Raw genomic sequence first — 24,785 nt, forward strand, 5'->3', positions numbered from 1 at the left:
TGGAGTATATTCCACAAGAGGTCACACTAGCTATGTCATTCACACAGTGAAGATATGGAACCCCTTGTTCAAACTGTCTTACAACTTTCAGCATGGCAACAGCAGAGCACTAAGCCAAACTTAGGGAGCTTGTGAGTGTGGGACCCCTGCAACTGCACAAGTCACACATTCATGCAGATGGGAAAGAAAGAAGGGGGGAATGACACAGGAATAGAAAGAAACAACTGTATCTGTCAGAGTGAATTTCTCCCTCCACAAAAGAGAGAGTGGTAGGAGTTGAGATTAAAGAAAAAGGGGGTTATCAGATTGTGCTGAACCCTGTTGGTCGATGTAAGACATTGGAGAGAAGTATAGTATTAATATTTGCTTGATTAGATAGGGTGCCTCGGTGGCTCAGTTGGTTAAGCATCCAAGTTTGGCTTAGATCATCGTCTTGCAGTTCATGAATTCAAATTCTGCATCTGGCTCTGTGCTGACAGTATGGAACCTGCTTGGGATTCATTCTCTCTCTCTCTCTCTCTCTCTCTCTCTCTCTCTCTCTCTCTCTCTGCCCTTCCCCCAATCATGCTTTCTTTCTCTTTCAGAATAGATTAATAAACTTAAAATATATATAATTGCATGATTAGATCTAGGCATTTAGGAAACTGATTATAAAAAGTTAATGTCAAAATAGGAAAAATCACAAAGTAAATATACGTTAAAAATGTATAAAAATGACTACATGTTTCAAGATGTATAAAGTAAGTAAAGATGTATATAAAATTACTACTTTTCATGGTCTTAAATACAACAATTCCTAAAGATTTTGCAAAATACCCATACAATTTGAAATCTGCATCTCTTCAACAGCAGTCATTTGTCTTGAGAATCACGGATACACTGATGTATTTCACTCTCCAACTGTCATTTTTGAATGAATTCTGTATATTACCCAAAGCTTTTCTTGTTACTTGGATTTTACAAAGCCATTGTTGTCATGTCTAAGATCACAGCTTACCCTGCTTTGTAAGGGGTGGCTTCCTTTTTGCCAATGTGCTTTGGGAGGTCCTTTGCCCCTCTTCTGGAGTTTGTGTAGTGATCTTAATAAACAACCTGCTCATAAATCATATCTTATGACAGGTTATTTTCTGTATTTGACCCCACAACCCTTGATAGAATGACTAAAAATATATTTCAATTCAAATTCAAATTGAATTTTTGAACAGTATACTCTTGAATTAATAGTAATGAATGACTACGTGAACTCTTCTCCAAATTTTCTTTCTTTTCATCCACATTCTTTGGATTTTTGCTCTCCTCTTTTAAGTGAGCTTTTTGTTGTTGTTTTTTTAATGTTTATTTTTGAGAGAGAGAAAGAAAGAAACAGAGCATGAGCAGGGGAGGGGCAGAGATAGAGAGGGAGACACAGAATCTGAAGCAGGCTTCAGACTCCAAGCTGTCAGCCCAGAACCCGATGTGGGGCTCAAAACCCATGAACCGCGAGATCATTGACCTGAGCCAAAGTCGGATGCTTAACTGACTGAGCCACCCAGGCACCCCTTAAGTAAGGTTTTTTTATACTTCATCTATCTTTTACCCAACATTCCCTAAACTCTTTTGATGTCTGCGTTAGAAAATGAACTCAAGGGGCACCTGGGCGGCTCAGTTGGTTCAGCTTCTGACTCTTTTGGTTCAGGTTATGATCTCATGGTTTGACCCCAGCATAGGGCTCTGCACTGACAGCACAGAGCCTGTTTAGGATTCTGTCTGTCTCTCTCTTTCTCTCTCTCTCTGCCCCTCCTCTGCTCTCTTTTGCTCTCTCTCTTTCTCTCTCTCTCTCAAAATAAATTTTAAAAAATAAGAAAATGAACTGAAACATGAATTTTTCTTTTTTTTTTTTAATGTTTCTTTCTTTATTTAGAGAACACGAGCAGGGGAGGGGCAGAGAGAGGGAGACAGAATCCCAAGCAGGCTTCGTGCTGTCAGCGCAGAGCCTGACACAGGGCTTGATCCCATGTACCATGAGATCATGACCTGAACCAAAATAAGAGTCAGACACTTAACCGACTGAGCCACCACCCAGGCGGCCCTGAAATGTGAATTTTTCAATACAGTGATAACCACTGCTTGCGTGTAAATGGATCAGACCTTCTTGGCAGATCCTGGTGTTTGCATTTCTCATAGCGCATCTCCACTTGTGGTTGGGATGATGCTTCAGTCATATTACTGACTTCATTAGTCAGTAACAAGTGACTGTTGTTGAAAGCTTTCTGAAGGCTTATTTTAAACCCTCAAAGCTCCAGAAATATTTCTTCAAACATATCAGCTTACTGTGACAATGTTTATCTTTGGATGTAAGCAGACGAATGGTGTGTGAATTCTCTATCATAATTTATGAAGGCATTTTTTGAAATTGTTAGTAAACCATTTATAGACAGAAGTGGAGTTCTTCTTTCTCTCGCAGATGTCTTTTTTAAACTTGTCTTTCCCTCTACCACCGTATAACCCAACTTTGTTCATTTAAGAAGTTTGTGATTAGGCTCAGGTAGAATTCATCTAAAACAGCCAACATGACAAAAATTCTGTTTAATCCTTGTCTCTCCATCCCTCCAAATCCCACCCCTTCACAAAAACGTGTCAGTTTTTACATCGTGTGTAAAATCTTCCCTACCTTCTCTGGCTTCCCCTCAGGAAGACTCTGATAACATACTGGATTGTATGTTATCTTGTATTATTTTCTGTATGGTGTTTTGGCCCCCTCAACTCTCTTTTTAACTCCTTGAGGACAGAAATGAATCTTGCACTTTTCTTACTACGCTTAGTTAAATCTGGCTCATAAAGGCTAAATGAGCTTATATCTTATCTTATAAACACTAATTACAGAATTTTAAAGCCGAAAAAGATCTAAGAGATCATCTAATTCATTCTCATTTTAAAGAGAAAACTAAGTCATAGAAAAGGTGATGTGTTCAAAGTTGGTGGCCTGGATTTAGTGATTTTACTCCATTAGAGAAATATACATAATTAGGTGCATTAGCTAACTGGTTTCTGTATGCTTGCTGGAGTGTTTTATTTGTTGGGTGCTCTAGTATATAGGCATTTTGCTGTGGACTTGGAGATAGAGTGAAAATGTAATTAAGGAAAGAAAAGACCTCCATGTGGAGAAATTTAAGTTGATGTATTTTTAAAAAATGACTAAGCTTGTGGATTAAGATAATAGTCAAAATTTTTTCTTGTCACCTGTGTACTACATGTTTGAATTCAGGGATTACTATTTACTTAAAAAATAGTGACATTTTCTATTAAAGATGTTTAGATTTTAAATTTCTTTTTTATTAGAATAACAGTTTGTAATCATTTAATTTCATAGTGAAAATTACCCTGATTGTGTCTTTTAAAAGAAGATTGTGTGCTCCTGTTGGAAATAACCAAAATTTAATTCAAATTATAAACATTTTTGTATGTTAAGACATGTAAAAGATAGTCGTTTAAATTAGAGAGGATGATGCAGTTCACATATGATTTATAAGAGCTTATACAATTGCTGACAGTAAGAGAGAGCCGGATAGGGTTAAATATTAAGGAGAATAGAAAATGTTTGGAATTGCTGCTGGGGGCAGGCATGAGTCAACAAGGGATGAGCAAATTGATGGCTACATTGCAACAGGAGTGTAGCTGAGACTAATTGGCAAGGATTTGCACTGATTCCATCATTGCTCAGTCGCTTTGGAATTAAAAAAGATGGTAGGTGTAGTCAAAGGCCAAGGGAGTGAATGATTCAGAGGTCTTAATGATATTGGGATGCTTTGAGCTGTCCCCATACTGAAGAACCCCCAAATGGGGTTGAAAGGCTCAAGATCAAAATCATGGGGGGAAAGAACAGGTTTATTCATATTAAAGAAGTAGGGGCAAGGGTCAGGGTGGTTATTTTTTCCAAGTTAGAGATTTAGGACTGAACAATGTTTTGAGTCATGACAAGGTCTGAGGTGTGAACATACCCCAATATGTGGCTAATGTAGAACATAAAAGGTTTTGAGATCAGATGGCATTTAGAAGATCATCAGTATGTCTCTAGAAGTGACAGGTAGCTGTGCCTGGCCAAGTACAGTCAAAGGGGAGTGGATCGGGACATTGGTTTTAGTTGGTGAGAAGATTGAGTCTAAAGGCAAAATGCTGTAAACCTTTATTCTTGGCCTTTGTGGGGGAGAGGTGATACAGCCCGTCATGGAGAGAGGATGGTGGGGGAGACATTGTTATCACAGGAACATCAGGATTCACTGAAGAGATGGGTTGCAGTTCCTGTTAGGAATAAGATGTGGGGGAATGTGTTTATATGTCAAAGAATGCAGAGTCCATGATAACAGGGAAAGAAAGGTAACTAGGCAGAGGCTGTGAGCATCTGGTAAGGGACTGTGGTGCAGTCCACATAGAGAAAAGGAGAAATGGAGAAAGGCAATAATGAGGGTGCTTTTTCTTTGGCAAATACAGGTATTAGAACTGAAGCGTGAGTGGGGATAGGCAGATGGTTTGAGAGACGTGTTAGCTTAGGGAGAAGAGATGGGATGTTTGCAAAATTTTATTGCTAGAAAAGTCAGCAACATCAGCTATTCCAGTATTCAAATTGATGGAGTAGAATCATTACAAAATTCTCTGCATATGTGCAAGGTTTAGACAGGACTAGTTTGCACTGATGTTTCATTGAGATTTTGATAAGAAGAGGGGGAGGACAGGAAAAACATACTGCTATGGGAAACAGCTTATTACACTAAGGACACTTAAAACACATTTGTATTGCATTTTTTAAGCAAATGCATGTTACTTTTAAAGCAATAGATTCAAGCATATTCTTGCCAACATTGTTTAATATATGGGGAAATACACCAAAGTTTCGTATTTCAGTGTTTCTAGAAACTGTAGAAAAACCCATTTTCTACTGAGAAAAAAACAGAGAAGGTTTTCTTTTAAAGTTGAAAGTGAAATCACATTTTTCCTTTACAAACCAACTATATGTTGTTAGCAAGAAGCAGACAAGAACAACGGGAAACACCAGAATTAGTTGTTCTGTCTACTCCCCTCCACCTGCCAGCATCAGTGTATTTGTAAGACTATCAAAATCAAATACAAGAAAATGCTGGCTCATTCTTAGGAAAGCTGTGCATTGCTTTAGTGACGTTTGTTTTTGGCAGTGTTGTTTCTTCAGATGAGACGTGAGATGTTTGCCAGTTGGCTAAATGTGCAGCATCATTGCCGCTTCTGTAAGCTCGGCATCCTGATGTGGCTTCTCAGTTCTTGCTCCCCTTACCGTGTGCTCCCAGGAAGTTGAGTGCATTTAGAGTGTGTCATTAGCTCTTAAGTCGAAGTTTGGACGACATCCTTTTTCCTTTGGGTGCCTTATTACTCTACTTATTCTTGACCCCCATGGTGATTCTGTTAATGCTAATTTTTTAGTTTCATGTTTTTCCATTAGAATTTGAAAGGCTCCAAGCTTGTCTTACAAATTCCATCCTATTCGTGGAATTCATGGTATCTGAATTTCAACTTGTTGAAATCAATTAAACTTAAATCAATGCTGAGAAGTTGTTTTTGCAATTGAAAAAAAAAAACCCTATTGGAATGTCTTTAAGATAAGTCCTGTGATAATGAAATGTACTCCTTAGAAGTATGCATGTGGCATTTGGGATTATTGACTTCTGTGTTTAAGAAGTAAACCTTGCTAACGATGGTGCTGTTCAACAGTGATTTTTACACTTGTGCACAATCCAAGCAATGATGTTTAATTATTCTACTCATGTGCCAAATGGCTGTGTTGTTTTCTTATAGAACCTTGGTTTTCCTCTTTGTACTTCCTTGTTTTACTTGGTCCAGAAGTTACTCACCTTTGCAGTGAACAGTTAAAGCTCTGATGTTTGGAGTATTTGTTCGAGTAGATATTGCCATCCAAGTTATGAGCCAAAGACATTTGGGGGATATTTTAAATAAATATGGTTTTGCTTGTTTATTTGCAGTCGTTTTTGATGTTTTGCTTAAATTGCCAAGTAATTATAAGTTGGATGTTTTGGCGGCCTCTAGCTGATTTGACATCATTGTTAATAGTCCTTTGTATTTTTTGCTTTCTGGATCCTTGGTGTTAATAGGAGGAGTTTTTTGAGCCGAAGTAGTAAAGCAATTTATTCAAGGACCTACTTGACTATGTTATGAGGGTTAACATTTCTAAATTCTAGATTCTTTTCTACCTCAGCCTTGTTGCTCCTTTTAATTCGCATTAATGAGAAGGAAAAGACTCTCAGTCATATATCCATGTTTTTGAAGTTCAATAATACATAGGAATCAGCATTTATAATAAGAATATACAGTTTAAAATATGAACAGTGATATGTAGAATAATACACATGCCTTTATATATAGATACACAAACACAAGTAAAAGATTAGCTCTAAGTTTTGCTTTATATGATGTCTGTATTTGTCCTCAGTCAAGGAATAAAATGAAGGAAAATTTAAAATACTCCCAACTTTGGTTGGCAAAATAGAACTCAAGAGTTAAAAATCATCTGATGCCAGCTTACACAGGAATTTTTAACATTTTGGTAGAGTCACATGGATAGACTTACCCCAGGGTAGCTTTTATAATTCAAGCAACATGTTTTTATATTTTATGCATTCATTTGTATTAGTTGGTGGGGTGCAAGTTGAGAACTAATTACTTCTTATTATCCAAATAAGTTTTCATCATTATCTCTGTGCTACTTAATAGCAGCACAGTGGAGGGAAGTATAATTTTGAGTATTCACGTGCCTACTTGTCTGTGTAAGTTTAGTTTTAAGATGTTTTTCCCAGTGACTCACCTTCATTAGCTTTCCAGAAATGACACTTGGAAAGACAGTCCTCGTTTGGATATATAAGTTCTTCTGTGCTTGTTAAGAAGCAAGCCAGAAGGGGGGTGCCTGGGTGGCTCAGTCGGTTAAGCCTCCGACCTTGGCTCAGGTCATGATCTTGCAGTTCATGAGTATGAGCCCCGCGTCGGGCTCTGTGCTGACAGCTCAGAGCCTGGAGCCTGCTTTGGATTCTGTGTGTCCCTCCCTCTACCCCTCTCGCCCTCACTCTCTTTCTCAAAAATAAAATTAAAAAATTTTAAAAGTCAAGCCAGAAGATTTGGGGGGAGATGGTGGTAGAAGTAGCTTTAGAGTTTTTCAGTATCTTTTGACTGTCATTTTCTTCCCATTTCTAAATTAGTTAAGTAAAAGGAGAGCAGCTAGACAGTAAAACTAACCCCTGGACAACATTTACACCAAAACTAGGTAGTAAGGTATCCCCCAAAACAAGCCACCACCCAGCCACAAACCTGTAGAATATCATTAAGAGGAAAAAAAGGCAGCAAGGTGCCTGAGAACAGGAGAACCGCAAAATAGACAACAGGTCTTTAGTGGAAAACTCAAAAGGCTGGTTTGGGAGAACTGTGAAACTGGGAGGAGCCCAGAGGGGAGGGTCTGCAGTCTCTGGGGTGCTGGGTTTCTGGAGTCCTCAGACCTGACCCACCAGGGCTTCCTTCCAGCAATAGCCTCACACTGGACATACTGCTAAGAATGAAACTGACATAGCAGGTCTGAGCAACAGAGACAAAAGAAAGAAATGGGTAATCTAAAGTAGGGCAAGGGAAGAGGACCCTGAAATCAAACTCAAGTACCCTATTTTTGAATACTCCACAAAAGCAAAAGAAGAGGGAGCTCTGTGAAGGTAGAGAAGCTTTCCAGAATTAGGAAAGTTAATTTCACAACAATGACAAAATTGAGCACTACAAAGTATCAAGTTTAAATCTCAGGGGTGCCTGGGTGGCTCAGTGGTTAAGTGTCCGACTCTTGATTTTGGCTCAAGTCATGATCTCACAGTTTGTGAGTTCGAGCCCCATGTTCAAGCTTAGGATTCTCTGTCTCCCTCTCTCTCTGCCCTTTCCCTGCTTGTGCTCTCTCTATCTCTCTCTCTCTCAAAAATGAATAAATAAACAAATGGACAAACATTAAAAAAATTTGACAATACATTATATTTAAAAAGATTAAATCTCATATAAAGTAAAAGAAAAAAAAATCTTCCAGCCATTTAAACAAAAGGAACAATATGACTTAAAAAGGAAAGAAAATTAAATAATCAACAGCAAAGCTTTATACCAAAAGATAATGGAGGGACATATTTAAGAAACTCAGGTTGGGGCGCCTGGGTGGTGCAGTCGGTTAAGCGTCCGACTTCAGCCAGGTTACGATCTCACGGTCCGTGGGTTCGAGCCCCGCGTCGGGCTCTGGGCTGATGGCTCAGAGCCTGGAGCCTGTTTCCGATTCTGTGTCTCCCTCTCTCTCTGCCCCTCCCCCGTTCATGCTCTGTCTCTCTCTGTCCCAAAAATAAATAAACGTGGAAAAAAAAAATTAAAAAAAAAAAGAAACTCAGGGAAAAAAAGAATGTGAGTCAAGGATTTGATATTGAGAAAGCCAACCTTCTATTATCTAGTAAAGATACAGGAAAATTCTCACCAAAATATAGGAACTTGGGTAATATTGTACCTAAGAGCACTTCTTGAAGATTTATTAGAGACCAGTCTTCAGACAACCAAAATAATAGAGAAACAGCATCCTAAGAACTGGTAGAGACCATTAAATATATTGTTACCTGTAGAGCTTAAACTATGTGGGGCTAACTAGAACAGGTTCCTACTGACCAAAGATAGGACAATTTGAGCTTCAATACTGATAATAATTACAATAAGCCAAAATACACCAAATATGTTAAAAATCTATGAATTCATAATGATAAGTGAAAATAATTTTAAACAGTGGTCATCTTCAAAGGATGATAGGAAACCAGTGCATTACTAGGGAAATAGGTCAATGAAAGAGAAAAATCACACATGTAATCCTGCCTTTCCTGAATGAACTATATTACTGAGTGACCAGATAGTAGATGAAGGGACATGTTTTTATATAATTATTTAAACTAACAGATGAAAATGAATGATAGAATCAGATTATTACCATTTTTAAGTCCCCATTGGATGGATATAGATATTTAGCATGAAGGCTGCTAGGATCACTGAAGAGTGATAACCAGACCTCACGTGCCTGCCAAACACTAGTGGTAGATAGTCTTGCCAGATCACACTTGAGGCTGATGCCTCCTCTGGAGCCAGCCGCTAGTTTGCAGGATACCCAAAGGATTGAGGAACATGCTGAACTACTGCACCAAAAATACACAATCAGCAAAGTTGAGTGAGGTCAAATTGCCTGTGTTTTCTAACAGATAAATTATAAGGAAATGTCAAGTATGGAGGAGAAATCTGCACATTAAAAGTGACTTAAAATATATCAGATTTTTTTTTAAACTAGTGAGACTAAACTACAGTGTCTAGGGGTAGACACTGGGGTGAAAAAAGTATTTTTTAAACACAAGGTAGCTATTGCTTATAAAAATGAGGGTAATGGTTATTATGGAGATAAGGGAGGGCTATGACTGGGATGAGGAACATGGAAGGGGCTTCTGGAATGTCTGGAAAAGTTTAATTTCCTGACTGGATGATATTTGCCTTATAATAATTCACTAAGCCCATTTACATAGTCTCTTCAGCAAAAGGTGGTGGGGAAAACTGGACAGCGACATGCAGAAGAATGAACCTGGGCCACTTTCTTACACCATACACAAAAATAAACTCAAAATGGATGAAAGACCTACATGTAAGACAGGAAACCATCAAAACCCTACAGGAGAAAACAGGCAGCAACCTCTTTGACCATGGCCACAGCAACTTCTTAGTAGACGTGCATCCCTAGGCAAGGGAAACAAAAGCAAAAATGAACTATTGGGACCTCATCAAATAAAAAGCTTCTGCACAGCAAAGGAAATAGTCAACAAAACTAAAAGGCAACCAACAGAATGGGAGAAGATATTTGCAAATGACATATTGGATAAAGTGTTAGTATCCAAAATCTATCAAGAACTTATCAAACTCAACACCCGAAAACATATAATCCAGTGAAGAAATGGGCAAAAGACATGAACAGACACTTTTCCAAAGAAGACATCCAGATGGCTAACAGACACATGAATGGATGCTCAAGATCACTCATCATCAGGAAAATACAAATCAAAGCCACAATGAAATACCACCTCACACCTGTCAGAATGGCTGACATTAACAACTCAGGCAACAACAGATGTTGGTGAGGATGTGAAGAAAGGGGAACCCTTTTACACTGCTGGTGGGAATGCAAACTGTTGCAACCACTCTAAAAAACAGTATGCAGGTTCCTCAAAAAATTAAAAATAGAGCTATCCTATGACCCAGCAACTGCAGTACTAGGTATTTATCCAGAGGATACAAAAATGCTGATTCAAAGGGTCACATGCACCCCAATGTTTATAGCAGCACTATCAACAATAGTCAAATTATGGAAAGAGCCCAAATGTCCATTGACTGACGAATGGATAAAGAAGATGTGTGTGTGTGTGTGTGTGTGTGTGTGTGTGTGTATACACACATATACATATATAGGTATATGTATATATATGTATATACATATATATATGTATATATATATAATGGAATATTACTTGGCAATCAAAAAGAATGAAATCTTGCCATTTGCAACAATGTGGGTGGAACTAGAGTGTAATATACTAAAGGAAAGAAGTCAGAGAAAGACAAATAAATGACTTTAGTCATATGTGGAATTTGAGAAACACAACAGATGAACATAAGGGAAGGGAAGGAAAAATAAGATGAAAACAGGGAGGCAAACCATAAGAGACTCTTAAATACAGAGAACAAACTGAGGGTTTCTGGAAGGGTGTTGAGTGGGGGGGATGGGCTAAATGGGTGATGGGCATTTAGAAGGGCGCTTGTCGGGATGAGCACTGGATGTTGTATGTAAGTGATGAATCACTAAATTCTACTCCTAAAGCCATTATTAATTACACTATATGTTAACTAACTTGGATTTAAATAAAATTTAAAATAATAATAATTCATTAAGCCATACATTTGTTGTAGATAGTTTTATAGATCTGTGTTTTATTTTTACAATAAATACAATAAAAAGAATTAAAAAAAATAAGTTGGTCCAGTCACAAACATTTTAAGCATGGTTATCCCTGGGTGGTCAAAGAGCAGACAGTTTTAAGGTTTTCCTTTTTTCTTTTTCATGTGCATTTTTTCCCTAATTTATGTACACTCAGTGTGTCTCAGACATGCAATTTAAAGGTTATCAAATGACATTTCAATATAAGTTTTGTAAAAATCAACCTACAGGGTGTCTTAATGTAATAATAGGTATTTTAGTCAATGGCTATGGGTTCTCTCTTTTACAAAAGTTAGGATTGTTGCATTTTTCTAGGAGAAGTGACATAGTGCTGGTATGGTGAAAAGACCCAGGTTTGTAAGAGCAGCTTTCTCCTTACTGATTTCTAGGTCTGAATCCTGGAAAGCTGTAGTGTCTTTGTCTGGAGGGGTCAAAAAAGTGATGCTAATTTCACTGCCCTTGATAGGAAAATGAGACTGAAGGGAATCTATTTATAAGGGGCAGGATTCTATGCCAATTCTATGCCTTGTCTCATACAACGAGATCTACAAAATCTTTTGTTCTCCTTCTTTCTTTTCTTAACAGCAATAGATAAAAACCTAGTCTTTCAAGAAATGCATGGATAACTTTACCAATGTGGGACAATTTGTGTAATAATGAGTGACTTTCAAGTCCATCCTCAGATCATAGTATCAATAGTAATTTGCTTAAAAAAGAAAAAGCACAAACTATTATACCTAGCGTGAAGATAGAGTTGAGTTTGATGATATTTATTATGCTAGGTGGGTGGTCCTCTTTTTTTTGCTTTTTACTAAACCATTGCTCTTGCACTTTGAAATAGAAGATATTAGGTACTGTCATTAGGTAGCAAATTAGACCAAATACGTAAAAATATCTCTTAACTTTTTTTGGTGAGAAAATAGGTACAATTCATTTTCTTGACTCTCTTTCAACTAAAGAAATGCATTCTGCTAACTGAAAATAACACCTCATTCTTGTGGGATGAATTATCTTCCACTTTTTCTTTTAATATTACATAAAATTTATGGCATTAGTGAATTTAGTGCCTTTATAACTATTGTAGAAGAAAAACTATTGGTTTTTTTCTTCAATATGAAAATCGATCAGGAAATAAAAGTATGCTCTTTCTGTATGAGAATGCACTTGTTTTATCAAATGTTAAATTTGAACATGATCAGAAACTCGAATTTAACGTCAGCCCCTGCTATACCCTCTGGGGAGGCAGGTAGTTGCTTTTTACTTGTTTTTCATTTCGTTTTGTTTTGTGGGAGGTGGTTTTTGTTGGTGGTGGTTGGCCGGTTGGTTTTGCTTTGTTCTTCCGTGTTTTGAATGTATTTAGCTCAAGAATGCTTGATGTGGAGTCAGACTTGTACTTTTGAATGATGTGTCATTTCTTTCCCCAAGCAAAAAGTTCATGGAAGAACCTAAATTTAGATAGTTAGAACATTCTGCTAAGTGGAAGAAGCCAGTCACAAAAGACCACGTACTGTACAATTCCATTTATAAGAAACATCCAGAATAGGCAAATCCATAGAAACAGAAGTGGATTAGTACTTGCCAGAAGCTGAGGGGAGGGGAGGGGGTAAGAGTTGGGGGTGGGTAGTGATAGCGAATGGGTACAGAGTTTCTTTTTGAGGTGATGGTCACACAACCCTGTGAATATATAAAAGCACTGTACTCTACACTGCCCAGTGGAGGCAGACAGAGTAAGTGGCCCGGGGCCTGCCCACCTCTCCTTTTCTCCCACTCACCCCACTCAGGGCTGCCTGAATTAAAACCCGGGGTATGGCTTGAAAACCACTGGCTCTAGTGGTGAATCCTTTTTACTGCCAGATGAAGGTGGACCAAGTAAAAAGCTGGAGGCTGGTATTTCCTCATATATTAACAATGTGTTAAGAGCAGACCTGGAAATAAATTGCATCATAAATGCTTATCCTTGCATAGGGGCCACCTTTTTGTACTTCTGTCATAGAAAGCTTCTTCCCTTCTTCGCTTTACCAAAACATTCAGGGAAAATATCTACAAATACAATGATCTGCAGCTGTGATACCCATTGCTAGAGGTCCAAATGTCCTTTACAGTAGATGATATGTCCTTTTGGCTTTATTCTCAGCCAGAGATATTCCGTCTCTAAAAATGTCCTTCTTTATTCCCAAATGTCTTTCTTATTTCTCCTGTTCTATCTGGTTAGATCTTAGCGCCCCCAAACCATCATCTCTCTTAACAATATTTTGCCTTAGGTTCGTTTTCATTAATAGCTTATTTTCTATACTTCTTTATATTTGGAAGGATCAGTACCTAAATAACTACAGATATTATATGGTTTATTCTGTGTTATTCAGGAAAAGATTGAACATTGTGGGTCTGATGGCAAGGCCTTGGGACAATGTGGGTGGTCCTTGCTATACTTTTTTTTAATGAGATAAAAATTGATGAACTTTAATTATAAATAAGTTGCTTATTTATGTTTCTTCTCTGCTCTGCAAGCCTAGAGAATCAAAAGTTCCCTTAACTGTGTACTAGAAACAGACACATTTAGGTAGAATAAGAGCAGATGGAAAGCTACAAACTACATAAGGGCTGACTCAGAATTTAGTTGTTTTAAAAAATAATTATATTTTTTTTAAGCTTCTGTTTGCAAAACAAGTTGGTATGAGTCCCGGGGATGCTTGCCATGAAGGAAAAGATGATGGACTGGGGAGGGTGCAAGTAGAGGGGGGCAGGCAATAAGTAAGCAGTGTATTTAGCATAGTATTAGAATAATAAACCATTATTCTAGAAAAGTCCTCTGGTTTTGTTTTGTGAAGTGATTGGAGTGAGGTTTATCCAGGTTTGTATTAAAAGCCAACTAGCAGGGGCGCCTGGGTGGCTCAGTCAGTTAAGTGCCCGACTTCGGCTCAGGTCATGATCTCACAGTACATGAGTTCGAGCCCCGCGTCAGGCTCTGTGCTGACAGCTCAGAGCCTGGAACCTGCTTCACATTCTGTGTCTCCCTCTCTCTCTGCCCCTTCCCTGCTCATGCTGTGTCTCTCTCTGTCTCAAAAATAAATAAACATTAAAAAAATTTTTTACAAAAGCCAACTGGGAGTCCAACGACTAAGGTTTTAATTGAGTCCTCTGCAGGTAATGCAAATTTATTAAATACATCTTCAGAAGGACTAAAGTTGGCATCTGTATAACATATTGCAAATAAAAACTAGAATTGGTGATAACTGAGGCTTAGGGAACAGTTTATAAGATGGGAAGAGGGAATGGGGTTGGGATAGATTTCAGCCCATGTCACCCTAAGTGATTATTAACTAATCACCTTGACATGGCTAAGGAAACAGTAACATTTTATACTGCATTAAAAATTTAGTCCATGTTTGGGAGCCTGGGTGGCTCAGCCAATTAAGCATCCGACTCTTGATCTCAGCTCAAGTCTTGATTGCGGGGTCAAGAGTTCAAGCCCCACATTGGGCTCCATGCTCAGCAATACCCACCCCCCCCCAAATAAAATAAGAAAATAAATATATATTAAAAAATAAATATAAAAGTTTAGTCCATATCATTCTTGGGAATGACAGATGGGTAGTATTCCTTACAATATCGCGGCCTGCTCTTTCTCTTATGTTATTGCTTTCTCATGTTCCATACTTCAATATATGCTGGCTCATGTGAAGTCATTAGACTTGTTTATTCACCTTAGTGGAAACCATGTTATATCCAGAATGCTTCATCATCACTAAACATTTAGTATCAAATTGCAACTCTTTCAGTAACAGGAATCAACCAATAACATTGCCAAAACTAATTTTACTTCATGGCCTAAGTTTTTAAATATTGGGGAAGTGAGCTAAGGATGGTTTATTTTCAACAGAAAATAAAAAATTATAAACTGATTGCTGGATGTGTTTAATGATGAGTCCTGATTGCCATGTTATTTCATGACACGACTTGTTATTCCAAAAATACATAAAGCCACTGAAACTGTTTGTTATTTCATTGCATGAATTTATATCTGCTCTAATTTTATTGGAGCTAGATATCTCCTTCCATTTTAATGGGAGAAGTATAATTTTTTCATCCTCCTAGACAACATCTGGGGAAGATGTACGAGACTTCACAAAGGTGCTGAAGAATAAGTTCAGATCAAAGAAATACTTTGCCAAACATCCTCGGCTTGGCTACCTGCCTGTCCAGACAGTGCTTGAGGGTGACAACTTAGAGACGTAAGTTCAACTTTAATATTAAAACTTCTATGTACTCTTTTATCTGATATTGTCTTTTATTATGTTAGTGACACCCAGAGAAATTATCTGATACCAGAAAGAATTTGTGTTTTGGTAAAGCGTTTCATTTTAAAAGAGGTAAAACTATGGGGCGCCTGGGTGGCGCAGTCGGTTAAGCGTCCGACTTCAGCCAGGTCATGATCTCGCGGTCCGGGAGTTCGAGCCCCGCGTCAGGCTCTGGGCTGATGGCTCTGAGCCTGGAGCCTGTTTCCGATTCTGTGTCTCCCTCTCTCTCTGCCCCTCCCCCGTTCATGCTCTGTCTCTCTCTGTCCCAAAAATAAATAAACGTTGAAAAAAAAAATTTAAAAAAAAAAAAAAAAAAAAAAAAATAAAAGAGGTAAAACTAAACTCGGAATCAGTCTTCACAACATGAATTTTTACTGTTGGCTTTTGATAATACCATGGCTAAAATTTTAGGTTTAATTTTGCATGTGTTCCTCCACTTTAAAAACACGTATTACTGTGTGTTCAACCTTTGCCTTGGTCATGTCTTTTCCTCTTAAAAATACTTAGAGCCAATTGTGGTATATTCTGTTTCATTACCTTACTCATTTCCCATTTTTCCTCCTTTGGGGATATTTTTGCTATTTTATGGAGTATGTGTTGCACTTATTTTACATGTTAAAAAAATTTTTTTAATGTTTTATTTTTATGAGAGAGAGAGAGAGAGAGAGAGAGAGAGAGAAATGGAGTGTGAGCAGGGGAGGGGCAGAGAGAGAGGGCAACACAGAATCCAAAGCTGTTAGCACAGAGCCCAGCATGGGGCTCCAACTCATGAGCCATGAGATCACAACCTGAGCCAAAGTTGGATGCTCAACCAACTGAGCCACCCAGGTGTCCCTATTTTACATGTTTTTAATGTAAATATATTAATAATATTGAGTCTCTTGCTTTTGATATACCTGTGCTAAAATCACATCAAAATCTTACATTTCTAATTTATTTTCTCTTGAGCATGAAGACAGTAAAACAAGATAGCTGTATACGGTACATAGACAAAATTTCTTTGAAGTATGTAATTCAATTTTATAAGCATGAATGAAACAAAGTCTCAAGGTAGTAAAATTACTATGGCATTATAAGGAAGAGTAGCAATTGATAGCCTGAAATGAAAAGAAAAATAATTTTTAAAACAAGCCAGAAGAAATGCAAGAAGTAATTTTAAATTACTAAACAATTATATATCAAGATCAAAATAGGTCTGATTTTAAATTTTTGAATCATATTTTATTTTGTTTTATTTTATTTTAAGAAAGAGAGCATGTGTGGAGGGGAGGGGCAGAGCAGGGGGGAGAGAGAGAAAGAGAGCGAGAGAGAACGAGAGCGAGCGAGCGAGAGAGAGAGAGAGAGAGAGAAAATCCCAAGCAGGCTCCATGCCCAGTGCAGAGTCTGACCTGGGGCTCAATCTCATGACTGCGAGATCATGCCTGAACTGAAATCAAGGGTCTGCTGTATAATTGATTGAGCCACCCAGGTGCCCCTGAATCACTTTTTAAAATATCAGCATAAACATGACTTCCGTGGCAATTTTCTTACACTCCAATCTTGGGAAAAATGAACTTTTATTGCTAGTCATTAGTAAAGTGCCTAGTAATAAAAATAGTGATGTTCTAGTTACAGAAAGATGCCCTCTCAAAATGCCTATAGAAAAGAAACTCAGAAGATACCAAGAGCACCCCAAGTTGTGACAACCAAAAATGTCTGCAGTGCCAAATGTCTCTGCAGGGGTAAAACTACCTGGATTGAGAACCAATGATCTAGAGGAGAGACTAATTCACTTATCCTTACATTATGCACTCTCAAATATCAATTGTTTCCAGACTTGTTACAAGAGTTGATTTAAGATTAATGTCTCTAGCGACTGGATAAGTATAGATATTTGGTGTCTTTAACTTTTTAAAAACATATACAGTAATAAAAGTAATATATGGTTAAGAAAAAAAAAAAGAAACTCAGAAGTGTGAAGTTTTCTACATTATACAGTAGAAAAAAATATATAATAAGAAGTATTAAAAAGTGTGTTGAGTGCAATTTTTGTGCAATCAGTCTTTCTTTCTTTAACCTTTAAAACCCACTGTTCATTTTATTGTGTATCAGAGAGATAAGCAGAGAGCAGTAATAGTCTAGTATTAGGACAATCCATGTCTCAAAGATTTCAAAGTAGAGGACAGGCTATTTGGCCTGGATTTTTTTCCATATAAAACTTTGTAGAACACTGGCTTTGCTGCATTTTTGTATAAATGTATGTTGTGGGGTTTTTTGTTAATTTGTGGAACTTCTAAGAAGCAAAAGAAAGACCACAGCCAAAGCACAGTAGATATTTCATCGCTCCGTAGGTACTGTTATGGGCGCACAACTGTATATGTTGATAGATCCAAAAATAGCACGTACGCATTTAAAGCATACAAAATATTTCAAATTTTTTGACAACTTTGATATCAAACTGTGTACAATTAAAATATTATGCCTCCCAGTTATTTTTTTCACAGTACATTTTAGAACAAATTTTGTTGAAGCAATCTCAGTTTAAAGAGAGCTATTCATCTGCTTAAAATCCATAAGGAAAAGTAGATTTTTGGTTCTCTCTTTGTTTTGTGGGTACGTATTTGTCCTTCTCTTTGAAAGGTTTTATGTTATTACATTCTTATTTGTTTTACTATGGAATACACAGTTTAACTGTGCTGAACACCCCATGATAAAGGCACAATTTTACTTCCCTTGGTATCAGATCTAATTAACCTTCGCAGTAATGCCTGAAGCATAGAATTATCACATAGGTTTTTTTTTTTTTATAGGATAATTTGATAAGTTTGAACCAGTGATGTGCCTTTCACTCTTATGATAAACCATTGGTATTTTGTGTCCCAATATCTACATCCTTCATATGAATCATGCAGGTCGATTCATCTTTTTTTTTAAATTCCTTTTAAGCATTTTTGATAACTTTTCTTTTAATGTCAAAATAATCACTGACATCAATCATTCTATTCTGAGTGACTCAGTTAAAGTAAAAAAGAACAGAAAAACATGCCAAATAATTTTGTGCTATGATTTTTGGCTGTAATTCTGAAAATGCTTCATTTCATCTATCATGAATTTACCAGCATTTTCAGAGAGAGGAAAACAAGAGAAAGAAAGGAAAGAGTATAAGATTAAATCAGATGTCACAAGATTCTTTTTGAAAAAGATTTATGAGATACTGGATAGAGTGGGCAGGTTTTCTTTTTTAAATCATAGAACGTGTTTTTGGAGTTGGTATAGTTCATTTTTCTGCTGAGCCCTTTCTAGTACAGGGCCACTTAATCTTCTGGTGTAACAATTTATGTGAGTGGGTAGTAAAGTTTGATTTCATTTATTCTCCTATTTGTGGGAGAACATTGGAGAAAAACCAGCCAAGTGGTAAATGTGTTAAAGTTATTTATGAAGCTGATTGGAATTTTCTCTTGCTTCTTTCTTTTTCATCCCTGCAAAATGTAGTGTCTTATCCTATCCAGTAATGAGATATGCGTGCATGGAGGGTATTTAGGGGAAAAATGAGTTACTACTAAAAGGAGGTAAACAAACTCATGCTTAGGTTTATTCAGTTAATTTTGTAACTATGTGTGCAAGAATTTTCAAAAAATAAATCAACATAAATGAGTAAAACTTGATTAAAGAGTTACCATTGAGGGGCACCTAGTTGGCTCAGTTGGTTAAGTGTCCGACTCTCAATTTCGGCTCAGGTAATGATCTCATGGTTTCGTGAGTTCAAGCCCCACGTCAGGCTCTGTGCACTGACCCTAGGAGCCTGCTTGGGATTCTCTGTCTCCCTCTCCCTGTGCCCCTCCCTCACTTATGCTCTCTCTGTCTCTGTCAAAATATATAAACTTTAAAAAAAGGTTTAAAAAAAGTTAGAAAAATTTGCCATTGAACATAAACCTAAGAAACAAGCTAAAATAGTGACAAAAATAATTTGAGAATTTTGAGAGATTATTTTTGGCTAAAAGGTAAGTTGGTTTCCTTAAAGATTAAAGAAGTAAAATAGACACTTCTGCCTGATGTTGGTTAAAGTGGAATAAATGAGTTTCATTGTTCTTTCGAGTTCTTACTGTAGCAAGAACCAACTCGTAGTCAAGTGTAACTATGGTTGTGGAGCACTGGATTGGAGGAGGTGACAGCTAACCTGAGACCTGGAAGATTAACAGAGCTAGACTTGCAGTGTTTGGTGTGGGTGACGAAAGGGAGAGTTTCTAGGCAAGGGAAGTATCTTCAAAAGCCCAGAGACAAGATCATTCTGGAAACTAGGGTAGGAAGCTGGGAAGAGTAGCAAGAAATAAGAGAGGAGAGAAAAGCAGGACCTACCTAATCAGGGGCCTTGTAAATCATGCCAAGGTGTTTGGGTTTTATCGTGAAAGACATAGGGAGCCATTGAGGGTTTATATGTGAGAGCACACTGGGACCCCACTTACTCTGGAGCAAATGGATCAAAGAAGGCAAAAGACGGGAAGCCTAAGGCATTAAAAGAATCGTTAAGTTTTTCAAGGAAAGTCTGGATCGTATTTCATGTTATATTAAGTATATTTAGTAAAGAGTCTGATTCTTTGCATATTAGTGTGTGATTAACCAAAACACCCTATTCAGCCACCACTCTGGAAAGCAGGGATAGGCTACATTATTAACTGTGGACTAACACATAGATCGGTCTTATTTTGAACCCTCTTAAATTATAGACTCTATAACTATGCCGCAGTGAGGATATTGCCTTGTTTTTGTCTCCCAGAATTAAATGAGAAGATGTATCACTTAACCTTTCTTTCTCTACAAATCAAAATACTTTGAAGTCAATGAAGCCTTCAGTTTGACTTTGTTAATCTTTATTTCTTTTCTTAGACATGTTCTCAATATATAAAAAACTTACTTTTGAGAACTTCTTTGGTTCAGCCTTCTACCTCTGCCATTCTTATCGTAGTTCAATGAATCATTTTTGTGCTAACTGCATTAACTCCACAAGAACTAGTCATGTGGTTTCACAGAGCTTTTCCAGCTTCAATTAAGATCAGAAATACATATTTCTCTCGTGCTTAAAGTTCACTGCAGGGGCGCCTGGGTGGCGCAGTCGGTTAAGCATCCGACTTCAGCCAGGTCACGATCTCGCGGTCCGTGAGTTCGAGCCCCGCGTCGGGCTCTGGGCTGATGGCTCGGAGCCTAGAGCCTGTTTCTGATTCTGTGTCTCCCTCTCTCTCTGCCCCTCCCCCGTTCATGCTCTGTCTCTCTCTGTCCCAAAAATAAATAAACGTTGAAAAAAAAAAAAATTAAAAAAAAAAAAAAAGTTCACTGCAAATGTTGTAGTACACTTGAGTTTTAGAAATGCTCTCTCGAGGAGTTATTATTTTTTGGAAAGTTTATAGTAAATCATTCACGTAACATTTAACATCCGTATCTATTGAATAACACTGTGTTGTTTCATTGTTGTTTTAACTATCTTACATGTGGATGATTAAGTCTATTTACAGATATTCTGACAGACACGGCCTGGATAAATGCCTGTTTTTGAAAGGAGGTCCAAATAGTCTTAGTTTTTCATCCCAGTAAGATGCCCTTCTTCTCTTAGTCTTTGCTATTCAAACATCAACTTGTGCTTCCAGCAGGAGATAATGAGATCATTAACTTTTTCTTAAGTTTGTATGTATAATAGAAATAGAATCAAGTAGAACTAGAATGATTTAAACTTTCCTCCTTTGTTTCAATCAACATGAGCTCTTGCAGGAGACTTATTTAATTAAATAGAGAACTCATTTCCTTTAGACTTTTAAAATTCCCATATTCATCAGTAGCTCCCCTAGGGTCCCCCAGGGTCGGGAGTGGTACTGAATGATCAAGCTCCAGAGTCAGGCCTGACTCAAGCCGAACACATTTCCTGATATTATCAGTTTCAGAGATTCAACTTCCGGAAAGAATTTTGTGTGAAGAAAGCGTATCACCATCCAGTTGCTTTCAGCCTTATTGATAATGTAAAAATTTGGGGCTGTGTATAGGGGAGAAGATCTAGGTAACATCTTCTTTCAGTGTCTCTGTGAGTTGTGATACTCTGTGTACACGTGGATTCGGATTTTTACATTGAAAACTGGACAAAGAATCAGAACAATCTCATTTTACTGCAACGCTGCCATCAGTGGATCATATAGTCTTTGGAATTTAACTTTATCTTTCTGACCAAGTTTCTTCTCCGGGAAGAACAAAAATCTGATTGCATCATCCCTTGGTATATTATGGAGCATTATGTTTAAACTTATTGCATGAGCATTTTTGTTTCTTTTCTTTTTTTTCCAATAAGACCATTTCAAGATGTGTTTGCTGTCCTGTAACAAATATCCTGTAATATTTGTGAAAAGCTCCCACAGGCACTTGAATACACAGCATCTTCTCCAGAACAAACAGGGACTTTGTGTTACTTTTGATTTCCCCCCCCGGTGCACCTCGGGGCGACCAAACGTGAGAGTAGAAGGCGGTTGAGAATGCCTTCTCCCCCAGCCTCCCACTGCTCTTGTCTGAAATCGCTCTCGAGTGCTAGTTCTGTGACTTCTGTTTCCCTCTCCCCCTCTGCAGTCCTGTGACACTCATCAGCATGTGGCCAGAGCACTATGAGTGAGTATTCACAGCTCCGTCTGCAGGAGCCGGCACTCTGATCGGTGTCATTAGCAGGGGGGTGATTATGAAACTCGTGAACTAAGAGAATAGTCTACCTCCTGGGTAACAATCCTCATGGTTTGTTTGCATGGCAAATTCAGTGTTTAACCAAGCTAACATTCCTAATGGCAACATCTGTCAATATTGGAACATAAAACTGTTTCTTTGCTTTTTCTTTTATAGCCCCTCACAGTCTCCTCAGCTGTTTCATGATGACACCCATTCCAGAATAGAACAGTATGCCACACGGTAAGAGACTTTGATGGGAGCCCTCTGCTGCGCTGCCGCCCAGAACGTATCTATTTCTGTATGAATCCTGTAGCATTAACATGCCTTGATTTAAGGGATGTTTTGTGAGAGTCGTGATTCCATTATATTTGGAATCTGGGCTCTCATCTTTCCATGTTGCAGTTTGCACTTTACCAAATACCTGCAATACATTCTGTGAAGAGTAAATCTCCATGGGATGTGATTATTGAGCTCATGAGAATCCAAACACCATACAAAACAGGATTTAGATAGTGTAACCCAGTTTAATGAATGAGAGTCGGAATTGAAAGTGTTCTCAGGAGATGGTGCACATGTGACTTACCATATGTAATTAAATTTATGCTAATGCTTTATTATAGAGGTTTATTTTAGACTCCTTAAACAATATAAAGTATCGTCTGGTCTTGATGGCATGCATAAACTTTCATAAACGAAGGGTATAGTAACTATCTCTGGTGCTAGCAAGTAGCTATGCCTAAAGAGGTTAGTTTAAGCATCATATAAATAGTAACATTCAAACTGGGTCTCAGCCAGACAGAATTTCTGGGAAAAGGCAGGCTTAGATTAATGGAAAAATGTACTCAAAAGCATTGAGCTGGGAAAGAACATGGCTTGTTTAAAGAACTGCAAATAAAGGAATGAGGAATAAAGGAATAGAAGCTCAAGTCAGATAAAGAAGGCCCACTTGCTAAGGAGTGGGGCTATATCTTTAGTTAAAGGGGGGTCATGGAGAGTCTTTAGGCAGGAGAGGAGCATAATCAGATTTCTGAGAATGAAAACCAAACTGGAGGGTCTGGGAAATCAGTTAGGAGCCTAGGTCCCTTGAGAGTCTATATAACATGGTAAAAGATGGAGGCCGACAAGTCTAAAGACAGTGGTGGTAGAAAGGTAACTCAAGATGAGGTATTATTTTAAATTTCCAATCTTGTTAGGAGATTTGGACCTTTTCCTATTTTGTCAGAATCATGACAGTTTGAGAAAAACAGAGAATGGACCTCCAACTAACCATGCCCCGTGTGGCCACACTGTCTAACCTCTTTCTTTTCATTCTTCAGCCTGGCCCAGATGGAAAGGACTAATGGGTCTTTCCTCACTGATAGCAGCTCTACCACAGGAAGTGTGTAAGTAAAACATGAAATTAGCACTGCCTGGGAAGGCTAGTTTCTGTGTCCTGGCTGTCGGAAGTAATCTTCACTGATTGTGGCTCTGAATTTTGATCCCAATCAAAATTGATAAGTGTGGTTACAAAAATGTCTACATAGATTTTATGCTCTCAAGCCGTGATAACATAAGTTGGATATGTTTATTTATTTAGTTTCATATAAGTTAATGAAAAAATCCTGTATTTATCAACTAATCTGCCTCAGGAAGATCGGATTGTTTTATGTATAAATACAAGTATAGATATTCATTCCATTTGTCAGATACTTCTTGTTGATAATTAACAGATGTATTTCCATAGAATAATGCCCTTCTGTAAAATCCTCTTTTGCTGACTCGCATTTTCTCCATCATCTCTGCCATTTCACAACTATGACCCACACAAGTTTGGACATATAGTCCCCACTCTTCATTGAAAAATATTGTTTCTCTTGCCAATATTTTATTATCTTAGCAAGCAGGAAAAGCCTCGTTGACTTTAGAAAAATACTCTCAGAAAAATTTTCTAGGCAAATATTTTATCTCTGATTATCCTATTATTGTGTGTAATATTGTTTAGGACCTTTCCCTTTTCTTCCCTCTCCTCGGAATTAACATTTTTTTCATTTTGAATGATATCTAAGAGATTTCAGTAGTGTCACATTTACTTGACTTAGGCAGGTTCATTGTTTGGATCTGGTGGGAAGCTGTAGGTAGTCAGGAAAGTTACAGAACATAATACTCAGATGTCTTATACTACAAAAGGCCATGGAGAGAGCCAAATTGAAATACTTTAAGCACTCTAATACAGAATAGCTTCCTACCAATATTTTTAAAAGTGTTTTACTATCATTAAGCTTATAAATAAAAATGTATGAGGTTTTTCAATTTTAAATTTCAAACATTAGCATGTTAATACTTTACAAGAATACAGTTGTGATTTGTGCATTATTATTCATGTACTATGAATATGAAACAATTCCCAAACCAAGATAATAGCATATTTATAATGCTTGTTTCATATTTAGCTACTAGTATGTATTTTATATAAAGCAGTTAGATATCTGGAGTATCCCCTAAATCAACATAATTTCTACAAGGTTCATAATAGCCAAAGAATTAGATGAAATAGAAAAATAGTAATAAAGACCAAAATAATTAAAATCAAATTTAAATTCTTTAAAATGTGTTTGTCATGCCCTCTGAACAGAGTAAAGGTAATGTTCAAATTTAGTACATCCTATCTTCAAATTAAAATAAACACTCTTTTTAAATTTATTACTGATGTCTGAGAAAAAACAATAATCAGATGACTACAAGCTGAATACATTTTAATATACCATCATTAGACATATTAACTCATCCATCTGTCCAACAAATGT

General features: G+C 37.4%; 1 protein-coding gene across 4 annotated transcripts in view; it reads left to right on the forward strand.

Annotated features, from left to right (window-relative positions):
• Window positions 1–24,785, forward strand: part of LOC115514483 (utrophin) — a 352,812-nt gene that overhangs the window by 306,105 nt on the left and 21,922 nt on the right. For 3 of the 4 annotated variants that reach the window (XM_030316511.1, XM_030316514.1, XM_030316512.1), the window contains exons 44-47: window positions 15,131–15,267; window positions 21,913–21,951; window positions 22,177–22,242; window positions 23,319–23,384. In XM_030316511.1, the coding sequence (XP_030172371.1) occupies window positions 15,131–15,267; window positions 21,913–21,951; window positions 22,177–22,242; window positions 23,319–23,384 (308 nt within the window). The remainder of the gene's footprint in view (window positions 1–15,130; window positions 15,268–21,912; window positions 21,952–22,176; window positions 22,243–23,318; window positions 23,385–24,785) is intronic. The other variant, XM_030316513.1, reaches the window with a different exon arrangement.

Source organism: Lynx canadensis, chromosome B2 (genome assembly GCF_007474595.2).
Source record: "Lynx canadensis isolate LIC74 chromosome B2, mLynCan4.pri.v2, whole genome shotgun sequence".
NCBI lineage: Eukaryota > Metazoa > Chordata > Mammalia > Carnivora > Felidae > Lynx > Lynx canadensis.